This window comes from Strongylocentrotus purpuratus, unplaced genomic scaffold, assembly GCF_000002235.5.
Source record: "Strongylocentrotus purpuratus isolate Spur 01 unplaced genomic scaffold, Spur_5.0 spur5_scaffold_17, whole genome shotgun sequence".
NCBI lineage: Eukaryota > Metazoa > Echinodermata > Echinoidea > Camarodonta > Strongylocentrotidae > Strongylocentrotus > Strongylocentrotus purpuratus.
In genome coordinates, this window is record NW_022145602.1 from 1,067,076 (window position 1) to 1,084,800 (window position 17,725).

At 37.4% G+C, this 17,725-nt stretch overlaps 1 protein-coding gene across 2 annotated transcripts in view; it reads left to right on the plus strand.

Moving 5' to 3' along the window:
- The window catches only part of LOC753367 (mitochondrial glutamate carrier 2), a 30,151-nt gene extending 18,637 nt beyond the window's left edge, over nt 1-11,514 (plus strand). The window contains exons 5-9 of one of the 2 annotated variants that reach the window (XM_030988413.1): nt 3,393-3,450; nt 3,574-3,634; nt 6,568-6,827; nt 7,358-7,460; nt 8,844-11,514. In XM_030988413.1, coding sequence (XP_030844273.1) covers nt 3,393-3,450; nt 3,574-3,634; nt 6,568-6,827; nt 7,358-7,460; nt 8,844-9,073 — 712 coding nt within the window. In that variant the 3' untranslated portion in view covers nt 9,074-11,514. Of the gene's footprint in view, nt 1-3,392; nt 3,512-3,573; nt 3,635-6,567; nt 6,828-7,357; nt 7,461-8,843 lie in introns of both variants that reach the window. The other variant, XM_030988412.1, reaches the window with a different exon arrangement.
- Nucleotides 11,515-17,725: the final 6,211 nt, after the last annotated feature.

Genomic DNA, 17,725 nt, shown 5'->3' on the forward strand with positions numbered 1-17,725 from the left:
ATTTCACAGTGAAGCATCAAAGTTGATTGCTAGACATTGAAGCAAGCTCAACTTTCTGGTGGTTTCACAAAGAAGCCAGAGTAGCTACATTTAGGAGGTCACTTTCATACTAACATGTATGTAAGCAGGCTTAAATTTAAGTGTGAATGTGTCCCTTAAAACCTCTTGTCAAGGAGATCATTTAATATTTCTTGCTACGACTGTATGTTTTATTTTTGAGAAATGTTACAAGATTTCATAAAATTGTCTTGTCAACATACATGTAGAATAGATAGGCACTACCGTATATACATCTTTAGTGCTCTGTACAGTGTACAGTATTTACCTTTGCGTTATGAGTAGAGATTCCTTTAGATGTTTGTATACAAGTGATTGCTCCTTATTTACCTCGGTGTGTGACGTTGGAGAGATCCCTTTGCACCTCTTAGCCCATTCATTCAAGCCATTGCATGGTGTACTATTAATTAACATCCAAGAGATAGACTCGGGAGCTGCTACTATAACTTTCACATTTGACTGAACCCATTACTATTGCATCAAGTGACACGGCAATTACCCCCTGCCCATTGATCAAAATACTCATCCCATTGCTGCTATGTCTACATGTGTAGCTTTACTTCCAGGAAAAATTGATTTAAGAAAAAAAATCCCTACATACTGTACATGTACAGTGTGTCAAATTGTTTTTAATCATTCATGCAGGAAATATGTATCATATGACTTGTATCAAATGAAAGAGGAGCATCTAAGCTTTACAAACTTGTGTCATTTATCAATTATAATTGTGAAAGTTATGATAAAACATTGATAATTATTGGTTTCGTTTTTTTCTGGGACGCACTTTATGTACAAGGTTCATGGGCCAGTTCTAAATTATTTTGTCCAATCTTGGCTACATCTGAGATTGTAGTACATCTGATTACTGTAATAATAATGATAATAATATGTCTTGTTTACCCAGGGTAGCCTCATTAGTTTTAATACTGTTCTCCCTGAGGGCCCTGCAATCATATCATTACCCCGGCTTTAGCCCAGCTACCATAAAAGGTGCTCAAGCATTCAAGGAATTTCTTCCTACTGGTTACCCATTTACTGCACCTGGGTGCAGTGTGGCAAATATAGATTAATATCTTGCCAAAAGATATTAGTGCCGTGCCGTGACATAAACCGCAAACCATGCTTTTCACTGTTCAATAAAACTACTAGAGCTTGTATCAACTTCAGTCAGGACCTGCAGAATATCATAATCATCTCAGCAGCTGAAGTAAAAAGTACATATTTTTTAAAATTACTTTTATCCCATCAAAAGTGCACATTAACTCTCCAGGTGTCTCTTAACTTGTGGGGATGATGACCCTGATGGTTTCATAAAGCTTTTTATCAATAAAAAATGCCAAATTTCTATGACAAATTTGCTCTCAGCCAATCAAATGCCTTAATTTTCAGTAGCTTATAACAGTTATTGATTTTAAAACCTATACATGTACATGTACAATAAAAATTCAAAGCTGTCACTGATCCATGTTTGAACCTGTTGTCGATCACCCTAAATCCTGGAGGGCAACATCCTTTGAAAAAAGGGCATCTTTGCGTAACCTTGTGTAATGGGAATAATGTACATATACTACCAGCAAGCTATACAAGACTTAAAGAACTCATGGCTAAGTTAAGTGGCACAGACTCGTAAAGAAACTATAAAATTGGATACGAGAAGTTCCTCTCCCAGGTGCAAATGTTGATCAGCTGTATCCACTTTGAAACTACCCCTTCTTAGCCTAAACTTACTCCAAAATGTCATAGTCCTACCAGCAAACGTACATGATCTGAAGGACCTCCAGCCATCTATTAGTGACATAGGCTCATAAAGAAACTTTTATCAATTGGATACAAGTTTCTCTCCCAGATGTAAATGTTGATCAGCTGTATCCACTTTGAAACTACCCCTTCTTAGCCTAAGCTTACTCCAAAATGTCATAGTCCTACCAGCAAATGTACATGATCTGAAGGACCTCCACTCCAGCCAGCTATTTAATAGTGACACAGGCTCTTAAAGAAACTATATCAATTGGATGCGAGAAGTTCCTCTCCCAGGATTAAATGTCGATCAGCTGTTTCCACTTTGCTACAATATACTGTCAAGCTACCACCTCTAAACCTAAATTTACTCCATCCAATAAGTCCTAACCTTTGCCAAATGCATTGGCTACCAGTACATAAGGTTTTTCTGACGACTGTCAACCTTCCTTAGACGGTGTAGTGACTCGGCCCATAAGATCATTTTAGGTTATCGGAGGTCACTAGAGTGGTTGTGCCGAGGACGAGAATGGTCTTACATTTTACACTTTATACATGTTTGTCCTTTGCCATATCTGCACCCATTCCCCAGAACTCGCTTCCTTCTATATTTATCTGAAACTTTTCATCCTATAGAACAGTTTAAAACAAAGCTTGAAATGAATCTGTTTATCAAATTTAACTTGTACATTGATTGATAACTTCCCCACTTTTTGGCTTAGTGTCAATGAAATAGGTGAAGAGAGTAATCTATTTATAATTGGCATAATAATGATCAAAAGTTTTCCAGACATACCTACCTATGCACTCAGCATTAAGTTTTAAAGTACAGAGTACATACAACTCTCCCTTGCGGGAATTATCAAGTGGCATCCCACAGGGAACCACGTTAGGGCCCATGCTTTTTCTGATTTTTGGTGACTTAAGAGTTAATGAGTCTTAATGCACCTATACATGTAAACCAGATTCCTTTTGTTTGTGTAGTTAATGAAAGATTAAAATGAAAAATTGTCATCTACACAGTATAAATTTGTTTATTGCTGAGAAAGTCATGAAGAGACGTCAACAAATAATTCATAAGCAAGTAGGAGTCTATTCCGTCGTCAATTCTTAGAATCCTACATTCTCACATGTCTTGGTGTCTGAGCTTGAATCCCATGGTCGTAAATTCACGTCAGGGAAATGTTCTCGCATATTTTACACTTGAACAGGATCACTGGGAGTGTGTTATCACGTCTTTGGCCCCCCAAACTCAAGAGCTTGCGCATTATTAAAAAAAAAAGTACTCTGGCTTAATCTTGCCGTACTTGTGCACGATTTTGAAAGCACAATTATTCTGCCTATCTCCCATCTAACACTGAAGATTCTTATGTAATGTAGAAATTATACATGTAAGAGTGAAATGAATTCAGTAATATTATCTTCTCTGTTTCTGTCTCTCTCTCTTTTTCTCTTTGTCTTTCTCTCTGTCTCTTTCTGTCTGTCTCTCTCTCTTTGTCTCTTACTCTCTTTGTCTCTTACTCTGTCTCTCTGTCTCTCTCTTTCTCTTTCTCTCTCTCTCTTTCTCTCTGTCTCTGTCCCTCTTTCTTTCTGTACAGTGGGCACTTGCCACTCTATCGAGAGACCATTGCTGGAGGAGGTGCAGGGTTTTGCCAGGTGATAATCACCACCCCTATGGAAATGCTCAAAATACAGCTTCAAGATGCAGGTCGTAAAAGTAAGTACCAGAGGGAGGGAGATTAACAAATATACTCACTATAATCATAAGGGTGTTGCCAGGTGATAATCACCACCCCTATGGAAATGCTCAAAATACAGCTTCAAGATGCAGGTCGTAAAAGTAAGTACCAGAGGGAGGGAGGTTAACAAATATACTCACTATAATCATAAGGGTGTTGCCAGGTGATAATCACCACCCCTGAGGAAATGCTCAAAATACAGCTACATGATGCAGGTCATAAAAGTAAGTATCAGTGGGAGGGAGGGTAACTAGTAAAACACCCTTTGGTGGATTTATTAATGATCTATGGGATTTATGTGTGCAGGGGGTTTTGACTTGTTTAATACATTTGTCAAAGTTGCTTTGGTTTGTACAATGTGATGTTTATAACTGCATTAGTAACATAGCTTCCAATGCTGCAAAATTTCACACTATCTGGCATGTGGATTGCATACGTCGTGTTTGTTGCATGTTCTACAAATTCAGCTGAACACAACCAGGGTCTAAGATCTCATTCAGAAGAAGGAAAACATTAAACCTTAGACTAACTTCTGTTTTGCTATACCTGATTTTGAACGAAAGCATAAACCCGGTGTTGGGTTGGAATTTTTGTAGCATATGGACCGTATAGTGTCTAAATGGTTGGTCATTCCCAACAGGGTTATATGATGCAAAGAATATGATAATGTTCTTGTGTAGTCTTGAACAAAACTTGCGATTTATGTTCTGATTATTTAAGTGAAAATTCTAAAGCTCCATCCATTGTTAAAGCATGAGACAGACACATGAACATGGATATCAGTACTCTGGATTTGACCAACGGTGATCTTCCTCCCTCTGGAAATATGGCGGTTCATTGGATGTCAAAATACAGAAGGGTATTTTTTCCAGAGGGAGTGAGGGCAGTGATAGTAACAGCTGCTACCCTATTCCCTCTGTATAAGAGGGCAGCTTGTTGTAGAGATAGAGTTTCTGATGGGAATCATGGACGAAGAGTAATATGAAACTAGGTGAGCTGATTGGAATCACACATAGCTGCATTACTATCCTGGCTGTGTATTAAAACCTGTTCTATTGATTCTCAACATTTCAAACACCACTGTACAAAACTAAACCGATTTCACTAAAAATCGGTACCTTAGTGACAATTGATGACACCCAAATAGCAGTAAAATACCATTTTTTTCAACTCACCGATGTTAGAAAGAATAATTAAAAATTCAAATCAAGAGTCTACTGTCAAACTTGCTTAAAGCCACATCGGCACCATTGTGTGCATTTGTGTGTTATTCGTGTATTGACTATTCATGTGTTCAATTGCTGCCTATAAGCACGTAGTGCAGTGCTAGAGGTTGATACGCATTAGCATTGACTAAAGTCCCAAAGTTGCAATAGTAGAATCATGTTAATGTGGACCGTAGAATAGTTACGGAATGCACTTGGCTTGTGATAAAATCCAGTTCTATCCAGTTCTGACCCAATGTCCAATTTTAGAATGACATGACATCTGTTGCATGATACAAATAAGCAAAGTTCATATTACCGGTACCTCCCCCCCCCCCCCCCCCCCCCCCCCCCATCACCATCTGCTGTGTTTGGTGATTACTTTTGTATAGAAATTTGTAAAAGGACTAGCAAAAGTAACAAATGTATTGAGTCTCCATCTAAATGCAAATTGTTATTGATACCCATTTAATTTGGAACGGATATGGGTACCAGTATCTTCTTACTTTGCAAAATACTACTGCCACTATCAACTTATAACTTTATTTCTACAGTGCGGTAAAAGAAATAAAAATGTGATCCGCAGTATGCTCTTCCCTCCTAAGTATTAAACTGTTGTGGTTTCCTGCGACATGGTATGTGAACAAGCCTTTACATGAAGCTCAATACTAACAGGTGCCGGGACATTTGGGCATAAAAAATCCCAAGTCTGGAGCTCGAAATCATAGAATTTTCAGGAAACTCAGAATATTTTATTTTGATTCAAAAAGTGGAGTTCGAAAAAGACGAATTTACATAAAATGTGTGGGATTTGTAACTAGATAGATAAATAAAGAAAGAAATACAGGTGTATAGAACAAAAGATAGAAAGAAAGAGTGACTGAAATATTGAAAGAAAGAATAAATGAGTTATGGTGAGAGCAAGCAGTGTTTTAGCTGTAAGGTACATGTAGATGAGTCGATCAGGTCGAGGTGTGAGAAAAACACCTCCCTGACGTCGCCATAGGGGGATACCTCAGGTGGTGTGGGTTAGGCCCATCTCATTGAAGTCAATTATTCATATCTTATATGGTTTCAGTAGAAAGAGGCTTGAACTTTATAAGGTGTCAATTGGAAAGTGTGAAAACTCCCCTGCAGGCATTGAAACAAAATTTAAATTTGAATTTGAACCCGAAATGAAGTACTTTCTGTTTGCTATATGTACATTATGTCTCATGGTATAAGGGATACATGTAAGTCACCAACATTTATCCACGTTTGCCACGGTTGACCCAGGTGAGGTAAATGGGTACCTGACAGGAATTAATTTAAAGTACTAGAGTGCCACCATGGTAGCCATGGCAAAGCTAGAGTAATAATTGTGAAGCACCAGGGTCCCGTCTTACAAAGAGTTGCGATTCATCCAAATCAATCGCAAGTTTGCAGTCTCCTATCTCTTATGTACATAGCTGCGATTGATATCAATGGCAAATAAGTTGCAATTGATATCAACTCTTTGTAAAGCTGAGGTAATAATTGTGGAGTGCCAGGTGTGCCAAGTCTGACAGATAGAGCGCTATACAAGAACCCACTATTATTATCATATCCAATAATAATGATTAAGGGGATGTTTCACAACACTTATCATCAGTGACAAAAGACAGTTTTTGTTATAAAGCTAGTGAAATCCTTGCTTCTGATTGGTTATCAGCAGATTTGTCACTGATTTTTGTCATTGAAAAAATGCTTTGTGAAATGGGTCGCAGGATGTGGTTTGTCACGTTATTCTTTGTTGTTCTGGCATTTTCCAATCAAAGTCTAGCAAGTTTCCATCCTTTCATTCACCACAGAAGCCCTGCTCCTCAAGCCAAACGGCGTCGGCTCCGTTTCCGTCAACGATCTCACCACCTCAGGCAAACTCAACCCCGTCCTAGCCCGGTCCTACTCAGCCAACACACGCACCGTCCCATCATCCGGTCTAGCCATCGCCCGGGACCTGATCCAGACTAAAGGGTTCTTTGGTCTGTATCAAGGTCTAGGGGCAACACTGATGAGGGATATACCCTTCTCAATGATCTACTTTCCATTCTTTGCACATCTCAATGCTTTGGTAAGATATAGTAGGACTGTTATGTCAATCATTAGAAGCTAACCACTTAGAACCTCCCCCTTCCCCTCCCCCTCCCTCCTCTCTCTCCTCTCCCCTACCCCTTCCTTACCCCTTCCCTACCCCTTCCAACTCCCCCTCCCCTCCCCTTCCAACTCCCCCTCCCCCTCCCCCTCCCCCTCCCCCTCCCCCCCACAACCCTGTAAGAGATTTTGATGTGTGATTTACAGTCAAACCTGCTTTATTGACCACCTGTTTTTGAGCTTTTCAGAGCCATTCTATCTCTGCTCCTTTGTACTTTACCATTCCGTTCGTCGATAACAAACTTCATACTTAGATGCTGCTTTATATGTATAGCCTTGCATGGTGATGTAGATATACAGTAGGTTTACGGTTGCATCATGTGAGAGAGAGAGAGGGAGGATTGGGGAGTCCTGCAAAGGACTGTCAGTAATCTTTCTTTCCTGAGTGTGTGTAGTCCTGAATACTTCATACATTTTTAATTGTGATCTTTCATTTGTTTTGTTTTGCAGGGCTTCCAGTCAGAGGAGACACGGAGAGCTAGTTTCTTACACACATTCGTATCGGGCAGTATAGCTGCCACAACAGCTGCAGTGTCCGTCAACCCTGTAGATGGTAGGCTTACACTTTCTTAAATCTTATACAGTCAAACCTGTCTAGTAAGGTCACTCATATGAACCAGAGAAATTGGCCACTGTAGACAGGTTCTACAATACACGTTTCTCTCTCGAATGAGACAAAATATATGTCCACTGTAGACAGTTGGTCTTTCTAGACAGGTGTAGGCTACACTTTCTTAATCATATACAGTCAAACCTGTCTATTAAGGCCACTCGTAAGAAATGCAGAAATCGGCCACTGTAGATAGGTGGCCTTTCTAAACAGGTTCTACAATACACGTTTCTTTCTTGAAGGAGACAAAATATATGTCCACTGTAGAGAGGTGGCCTATATGACAGGTCTCATTGTATTATTATTACAGTTACACCTGCCATATTGACCACCTGTATAAAAAGATCACCTGTCTATAGAGACCATATTTTCATTTCTTGTGAACACTATCTCTCAAATGTTAATCTGGGCCCCGTATTATATAATTGTCATTAATATGAAGTGCTGAAATTATATAACACATTTTTACAGACGGTCATCATAGTTTGACTGTATTTGCATGTATTTGAATCTAGAATTTCTCTGAATAAGTTTCCAGTATCCGTGTACTGCTCTAAAACATTCCTATCTGCTTACGAAGTGTTTTTGTTTTCCCAACAAATGCTCATGTTACGGTCTGATGTTTTGCTGCCCTTTGCTGCATGCACTAATCTACATGTAGAACTCTCTCTCTCTCTTCTCTCTTCTCTCTCTCTCTCTCTCTCTCTCTCTCTCTGTCCCTTTGTCTCTGACACACTCTCTCTCTCATGTACTTAAAACAGCAAAATACAGTATTTGTATGTATCTTAATGTAACCATCAGATATCATCTATCCTGCATACGTACATGAAACAGTACTTCATAATTTCCATTATTGCCTTATGTATTGGACATGAGCTGAAGACTCATTATTAACTGTGTATCAAAGTAAACTGTGACAAGAACAAAGAGAGTTCAATGATCATCTTTAGTTCTAATCCATTGGGTGTATTTGAAATCACTTGGGTTTTCAATAAGTGTGCCATCATACATCAAATTAGAGCTTTAATTTTGAGGCCATAAGACATGAATAGTGATTATTCTTTATTCTGCAAAAACGTGTTGCTCTATGAAAGACTTGGAACAACATCCCCCTTTCTATAAGGGAAATTACCCATCTTGCCACCTTCAAAAGATCCCTCAAAACTTACCTTTTCCCCAGTTATCTACTTCCTGTGAGACTGTAAATTGTCCTCTTTTCATATATATTTATCTGTATTAAAACACTGTGCAATACTTATTGTTGTTAGCCCTCCTAGATATTCCATATTATTATTATTATTATTACCTCTACTTATCTTGTTACAGTAATAAAGACCAGACTCCAACTCTTAGAGCATGCAGAGGGAGAGGAAACCTACACCGGAGTCAGGGACTGTTTCACAAAGATCCTGAAGCACGAGGGACCTCAGGCATTCTTCAAAGGCGCCACCTGCCGAATCCTCGTCATCGCGCCTCTCTTCGGCATCGCCCAGGCGGTCTATTACTTCGGTGTTGGCGAGTACATGATCGATCACTTCAATGCACTGACGTCGTGAGGAAGGTCAAAGGTTGTGTCAATGTCATCATCGCCTCACCTTGCTTCAGTGTCGGCTTCATGTATGATTGTAATGTTGCTCCAGGGGCCCGTTTCACAAAACTTGTCATCAGTAACAAATTACAATTTTTGTTATAAGCTACGGAAATCCTTGCTTCTGATTGGTTATCAACAGATTTTTCACTGATTTTTGTCATTTGTCATTGCAAAAAGGCTTTGTGAAACTGGTCCCTGGACACCTACATCTCAATTGAGTTCCTTTGAGTGTGCTAGCTAGCATTGATTGTATCTGCACCTGTCATGCTGCAGTCAATCGAGTGTTCAGTCATAAGAAACAGTTATTATTACAGTGAAACCTGTATATAAAGGCCGCTCAAGGGAGACAAGAAAAGCAGTCTTTGATGTCCTTTATGCAGGTTTTAATGAGAAACTCTTCTGTGGTCTTTCTGTACAGGTTATCACTGAAGCAGGTTTGACTATAAGACAGTATTACAGTGAAACCTGTACTTAAAGACCGCTGTAGGCAAAGGTCTCTATGTACCGGTTCATTTAGTATATGTTTCAATGAGAAACTACTAAATGGAATCAAAATCTGATTGTGAAGCCAGGTGAAAGGCAAGTTGTTCGGTGCAATTATACTTTATTGTCTGTGATGTGTGGCGAGACCCTGGGTCCTGTTTCATAAAACTTTTGTTATAAGCTCCTGAAATCATTGCATTTGATTGGCTGAGAGCAAATTTGTTATAGAAATGAGTCACTTGTTATTGATAAGAAGTTGGACGAAACGGGGCCCAGAGCCATGATTTTAAACGTGTGTGATTTCATTATACCATAATCATCTACCAATTAATCTGCTTAGAGCGAGCGGGGCATTGATCCATATTAAACACAGTCTATCAATGCCTTACTGGCTCTCAACAGGTCGTAATACAGTGAAACCTGTCTATAAAGACCGCTCAAGGGAGACAAGAAAAGTGGCCTTTATAGGCAGGTAGTCTTCAAGTACAGGTTCCTTAACTACATGTTTCAATGAGAAACCATTTTCAAGGGAAACACAAAATGTGGTCTTTCTATACAGGTGGTCACTAAAGCAGCTTTGACTGTATTTGGTGAGCCTAATTAGCATAAATGCCATCCCTTCCATGTCAGTTGTATCATCTATGCAGAGTTGATGCATGAATAAGCATGACATTCATTTAGAATGCAATTAGAAGTAGGATACTAACACAGATGTTATGCATGTAATGTGGGACTGAACATTTCAACCAAATTTTCTCTCCAAGTAGATAGTAGAACTAGAAACATGGTGCATGTAGATTTAGAAGTCGATTGTGACTGTGATGGTTGATTTTAAACAGTTAATCTAACCTAACACAAACAGAATTGCATGCAATCCATAGATTGTATCCATCCTTTAATAGTACATGGTCCTTTAGGGGAAAAAATATAATAATTAAGAAATAGAAATAAAATACAAAGTCTATGGATGAGGGCAATTTCCCCCCCTGACCTCTTTGAAAAAAAAAGGAAACAAAAAAAGGATTGATGTTGATACAATTATTTGAAAAGTCATCCTCATGACAAAGCTCTGATTTTTTACCCTGTCATTCTGTAACCCATCCACAATACACAATTGAAATTTGACAAAACTGGTTGAATTTTGTGCAACTCATTATTTAATTTTAATGATTTTATTATTTTCTATTTTGTTGGTATAATTTTTATGTTCATGCTTGATAACAGTTTTTTTTAAATTGATTTAGTTCACAGTGCTTCAAGAAACAGTACAGATCACTGACTTGCATGCATAACATTTTAATGTGTGAAATGAAAGGTCCAATGTTGATCAACTAATTGCCAAATGCTTTCCAGTACCTGCACTTTTTTATTGTTATTAACAGTACCTTCACTACGGGATGCCAGTTTGTAGGTTTTTGTCTGATTTTAGGCTCTGCTACTTGTCTAAGCAGAACTTTTCCGACTTTTTATCGGACTGAATACTGGTATATGCCGATCCAATATTTCTGGGTCACTTTTCAGGCTGGTCAGGTCAAATCAACTGGTATCCCTGAAAACTAATCATCATTAACACCATCAAATAAAAAGAAAAAAAGAAAGAAAAAAAAATGGATAAAATGTTAAGACATACAGTACACGCACATGTCTCTTACTCATTGCTGCATTTATTTGTGCGTCATTGACTGAATAATATGTAGTAGAAGAAGTAAGGCATCTACAAAGAATTGGTAGATGAGAGGGACTATCAGTGTCCATGTATAGACTACTTTTGCAAGGTATTTTGTTCCATCATTCCTGTAAAGTCATGCGTACCTTTATGTACCTCATTTAGCAACATACATTGTAGACTACAACATATTATATTCACAAGTAATATTGTCTGTTGGTAGCTACTGTGTAGAAGGGCATTAGTTCATCATCCTTCTACTCAAGGAAACATATCTCTGACTCGCAACAGACGAGTTCCTTCTCTTAGTCTGTCTATTGACATTTGTTGAAGTGTTAGATAGACCAGGGGGGTGTTCAACAAAGACTAAGATCGACTTTAAGTTGGACTGAACTATGGCAGGCCGTTAGTGCCACTAGTTCCTCTGACCATTCGAAATGGTTTCTCAAGGGACGTACAAATCATGTTCACTAATCTACAAAACTTACATTATTTGAAGGAAAAATATTATCTAAAGATCATAATTGGGAGACCAATGGTGAGGTCAACCATTGGCATGAATGGCCTGCCATATTTACGTCCAACTTAAAGTCAATCTTAGTCTTTGCGAAACACACCCCCCAGTAATGCTACATAAATGTAGAAGAAAATTGGATTAAAGGTGCGTTCAGATATGATAACAAGCCTTTATCATTAGAACATTACATATTACATAAACAAGTGAAATCCAACCCTTTGTGTTATTTATCCATACCGGTATTCAACGGCTGAAAATCATCCTGAAATGATTCCACGAAACAGTGTTCCATCTAAAACCTGAAATATTTGTAGCTTTGTATTCTTTGCTAAGAGCAGAGCGAACGAGGACAGGGTAGGCTGCTGAAGATATTTATTGAGATGAATATTTCTTTAGAGCCTATAAATTATATTGGTCATTGTTAAAATCATTAGTAGCATTCATTGTTCTGTGTATCTCATCATTTTAAGCAAGAGATCAGGGATCTTGTCCATGCAGTAAGTTATTGAACAAGTATTATGTGTGTTTGGAGCAAGAAGGGCCATTAACTTCAGTATTTTAACACAGTTAAATCTTTTCCAGGGCTCCGTTTCACAACACTTGTCATCAGTGACAAATGACAGTATTTGTTATAAGCTAGTGAAATCCTTGCTTCTGATTAGTTATCAGCAGATTTGTCACTGATCTTAGTCATTTGTCATTGAAAAAAAGGCTTTGTGAAACGGGTCCCAGCTCTGAACCAATGATAAGGTTTTCAAACGTACCTTTGAAGTAAATAATCTATTCATCTGATGTGTGCTGTGCCAATAATATCTCGGGCACCAAATAAGACAATTTGATTGTATGTACTCGTGCTGCACAGATGATGAAAAATCTGCAATATTTTAATTAATTTGTATGATTTCAAACATTGTTAGTGCTTGGCAAAGAGGGAAAGGGACTTTAGTTTTGAATGTATGACAGTAGAGGGTATTGATGATTAATACTGCATGTTGGTCTCATTATTAATCCATGCATGTAGACCCAACATTAGTAATGTGGATTTAGCATCAAATCCATTTTAACAACTCAGTCGTGAATGTACAGTACGACATTGATTTGGATTTATGGCTACAGGAGGAGAGAGAAAACGGAATGGTTTGTAGGAGCTTGATTTATTCGTGTTATGCAAATGATTGGAGTTGTAGTGTGTAGGCAGAGAGTCTTAATTTAGTTCATAAGACATTGATTTTATCTGTTCCACCTCGACTGCCGACGCCTTTCCGTCTATCCTACCTTAATGCCGTCCATGCCATCCATCATTCCCAGTATTCATATGGTCTGTTCGGAGCCAGAAGGGCGCTCACTCATACACAATCAAACCTGTCTATAAAGACCACCCACGGGAGACAAAAAGTGGCCTCCATAGGCAGGTGGTCTTTCTGTACAGGTTCCTTTAGTACATGTTTCAATGAGAAACCATTTTCAAGGGAATCTAAAGATGTGGTCTTTGTAGACAGGTGGTCACTAAAGCAGGTTCGACTTGTACTTCAATACAGAGTTAACACCCTTCTGGCTCTCAACAGACTATCTGTAATCTTGTGTGTATGTGTGTGTTTAAAGTACATATAACCTTGACGTACGTGTCTAGAGAGTATACCAAATGCAATATAATGCCTACGGTACACTACATGTTAAACCACTTGTATCAGGGTGGTTTTTATGGAGGTTTAAGATGTAACAGCAATATAGCTTTTAATTTTGGCCCCCGCTTATCAAGTAAACATTAACAACTGAATTCTCTGATTCCCATATCGTCGGTGGGGTGACAAAACCTCGTATCTCAAAAATCATGAATTTTCAGGAGAGCGTAAAAACCGTCCTGTCTCAACACAGATTTAGTGCTGTGACACCGTCCTTTGTGTGGAATTTGTGAAAAAACCGAGACAGGAGGCGTTCCATGGATTTATCAGGTGGTGTCGTAGGTCATTAGGTACACAATTATGCAAAAAAGTCAAAATCTCAAAAAATTGAGATACAAGGTTTTGTCACCCCACCGACGATATGCTTAAATACAGGAGTCACCCAGTCCTATAGGAAATGAGTTAATATAAAATACGCCTCTATTTAAAGAGAAGGTGGAGTTCTGGGTAGAGGTGAAAATTAATTTCACAATGCAATCGCATGACCAGAACTCAACTTTATCTTTAAACGTGTGTAGTGTTATGATTAGAATAGAATAGAAAGGGTTATAGAGTAGAATAGTTGATAATTGATAAAAAGCAATAATGGGTCAGTGGTATATTTGTATATAATAAATGTAAATAAGATGTTATTATTTGCAAAATATATTATGTCTTGTGAAGTATATAATGCCACAATGCATCCCATTTTATGAACAGTATTTCTGAATGGAAAGTTGTTTTCTTGTCAGTGCGTTGTCACGGTAAACATCAATTTTTCTTCCATCAGGAGACTCTTCCCCCATCATCTTACCCTCCGTTTCAATCTTATTCTTTCTCTGTGCGTTTTTCATTCTTTTCCTCTCCCCCCCACCCCTTCATCTGCATCTTGCTTTTCCATTCATTCTTGTTCTTTCTCTTTGTATTTTTTATTCTTGCCCTTTTCCCTCCTTCATATTCTTATTCTTTTCTCAACTTCAGTGCTTCACATATCTTTTTGCAGCCAGTAGGGATTAACTCAAATACTGTAACACAGAGTAAACGCCCCTCTGGCTCCGAACAGACAACATTTATGAAGTACCAGTAAACATACAGTTGTATCATTTTTATTTGTAGTTCGCATCATTATGTATAAAGTTCATAAACAAAACAGATCAAATGAATAATTCTACTTTTATTTTTCATACATGTTTTATTCACCAAAGATCATATGACGAGTTTAAATACTCGCAAGAAAAATTGTTGTGTCTTACATCGTTTTATTATTTTTATTTTTATTTATTTTTTGCTGATTGGTGCTACAGTAAATGAATGTAATATGTACCCCTCATTATCATAAAATGTATGTACATAAATATATAATGTTCGCTTTCTCCGTTTCATTGTCATAAGGCCTTTTGCTGCAGATGCAAAGTGAATTAATTGTCCATAGCAATAAATGGGTAATGCATCAAGTTCAATTTTGCACAGTATGGGACTTGCGTCCCGATCCTCAATGAGAAACCCATGCCAGTGATACATGCAGATGCGACTCTCTTCTGTGACATAAGGGCGTATGTGTTAGTGTGAGGATAATAAACACATTGATGTGAATCTTATTTTAATAGTCTCCATGCCAAATTTTCGGCTTCCCGCAAGAAAGCTGTTACTGCAATTGATGATACATAGCTGTTATAGCTTTAGTGCAGGCAGTTAACAATATGATTTTATTTCATTTAGATATTCAAACAGAATTATAGGAGTCTAACTCTATTCTTTGTTCATTTGTTTTGTTCTATTTTGTTTTAATTGAAATTGTTGATATTTTTCTTCAGTTTTTATTCCTTGAAATGCTGTGAGCATCGAAATTGGCAGCCTAGCATAGCCAGGTAATGTTGGAGCGCCTTGAGGACCTTGCAAGGTCGATACGTGCGCTATATAAGAATCCATTATTATTATTATTATTATTTTGAGTGTGGAAATATATATTTTGATGTAAAGTAACTATATTTTTGTTACAATATTATATAAGGCCCTTCCAATTTTATAGGATTTATCTTTTAAATGCTATCATTGGCCTCCTTGGAACACCATATAGACACTAAGTTGCTTTATAATGTTTCTTCTTGAAAGAGACGCTGCCAAAAGTACATTTATAATGCTGCTCATATGATAGTACTCATATCAGACACATTCACACATTATGCGGTAAACTAATGCTGTACAATGTAACCTACATGTATTTAATGTATAAAGGATTGGCAAGTCAGAGTGAGAAAACAAAAATTGCCCCTAGCAAACTCACTTACAGGTACATCATGGACCTACTTCGTAGTAGATCCATGCTTACATGTACCTTCATTTTATAAGATACAGAAATGTATGGCCCATTATAAAGTTAATAGTATTCATTTTCTATTAGTTTTTTAGTTGGTTTACTGGGTCAAATGAAAATGAGCCTTTACCCCCAAAATACATTCATCTTACAAAGAGTAAAGCAATATATGCCCAAATTTACCACAGTTTCCTGCTCTTTATGTAATGTTGATCCATTATTTTAATTATTAAGTTTTATCTATGAAAGCTGTATTGATATGTGGAATTTATTATTGCAGCTAAAAGCTTATTATCGTGCAGTTAGAAAAATTAAGTTTATTGAATGTATGAGCATTGTTTTCAATATATCTGTGTTCCCCCTACCCAAAGCCTTGTTATTGTATTGTAATTGAGACTAAAATGATCAATATCAAAATATCAATTGATATGATATGTAGTGTATGGTTACTATGATATGAGTCAAGTAATAAGTTTGTAACAGTTGCTCTAAATTATTATATTTTGGTGATGTTTTGTTGGATATAATTCATATTTATGCCTCTTAATTCTTGACTAAAGTGACAGAAGAATGTGTAAACATAATAAGAAAATTAAAAGAAATTTCGAATTTTGGAATTCTCATGAAAAATGAAGCAAATAAAGAAGGAGATCCTGTTTTAATTGCAGGACATAAAAGAAAACTGGTTGAAGCTATTCCAAAGCTTATCCAAAGAAAATTTTACAACTTTTGAATGTCGTTTACCATTAATCAAAAGTGTAATATTTTTTAACAAACGCCTGGTTGGTAAATATTTTGAGAATGCTAAAACAGAAGAAAGAATTTATCATTGTATCCATGTAACCAATGCATATTGTATTTATATTATTTTTTTCTCAAATTGATATATATTTGATATGTATTATTATGATGATGTTATTTGTTACATGGATATTCCTGTTATGTACTGTTACTGGGTTATCAAAGTACTACCTAAACCTATCCATTTGTTGGTTCTTCTTGTCAGCGCTGTGGCTGCCGTTTAATACTACAGTATAATGTAATGTGGAGGTTTACTTGCATGTTATTATATTTAAACGAAATACAAGCTTCTGTTGTAATCGGTATTTTTTGAGGAAAAAATGATATAATAAACATTATGATAATGAAAATTTGCTGTAATTGTGTTATTTGTAAAGAGATGAGTTGTACTGTAAAATGAAAAAATAGATTTGGATGAAGACGTACTGAAGCTTTCATTTTGCACTTGTTAAAGTGAACTGCAAAAATTGACAGAAAGCATAAATCAAACTGCACGGGAACTAAAAGCAGAATTGCATGCAAAAGCTTTTAAGTTTGTCTTCGCTGAAAGACATTTGATTAGATCAAGATATACAGGGAAAATACAAGAGAGATGGAAGTAGAGAAAAATGAAAACCAGGAAAAGGAAAGACAATTGCAAGAAGAGAGGAAAGAGAAGAGAAAAATAAGGCAAGAAAAGAGAGAGACGGACACAAAAAGATGACAGAAATAGGGGTGAGAGTACAGAGAGAAAACCCAGTTATAGCTACTTGCGCCCTCTATGTAGCAAACAATGCCCAAGCGGTGACCATTGGTCCCCTTTTTCTTATGTTAATTGATGAGATAACCACCCGTCAGTGCATGGAGGTCTAAACCCTCCGGGGGGGGGGGGGGGGGGGGGGGGGGGGGGGTTCATAAAGCTGTTCGTAAAGTTACGCATGACTTTAAGAATGACCTAAATATGAAAAGCCAAATGGGATTTTTGCTATAATTTAATTGAGGTTATTTGAAATATAGTCACACTTGTTAAAACATCAGGAAAAAACTTTGGGCATCATATCTGGCACTTCATGTACAAGTCGTTCGTAAAGTCATGCGTAACTTTACGAACAGCTTTATGAAACACCCCCCCCCCCCCCCCCTGGCCAGTGACTAGTGCACATAGGCTTTAAGGTATTATATTGAGTCTGTGTTAA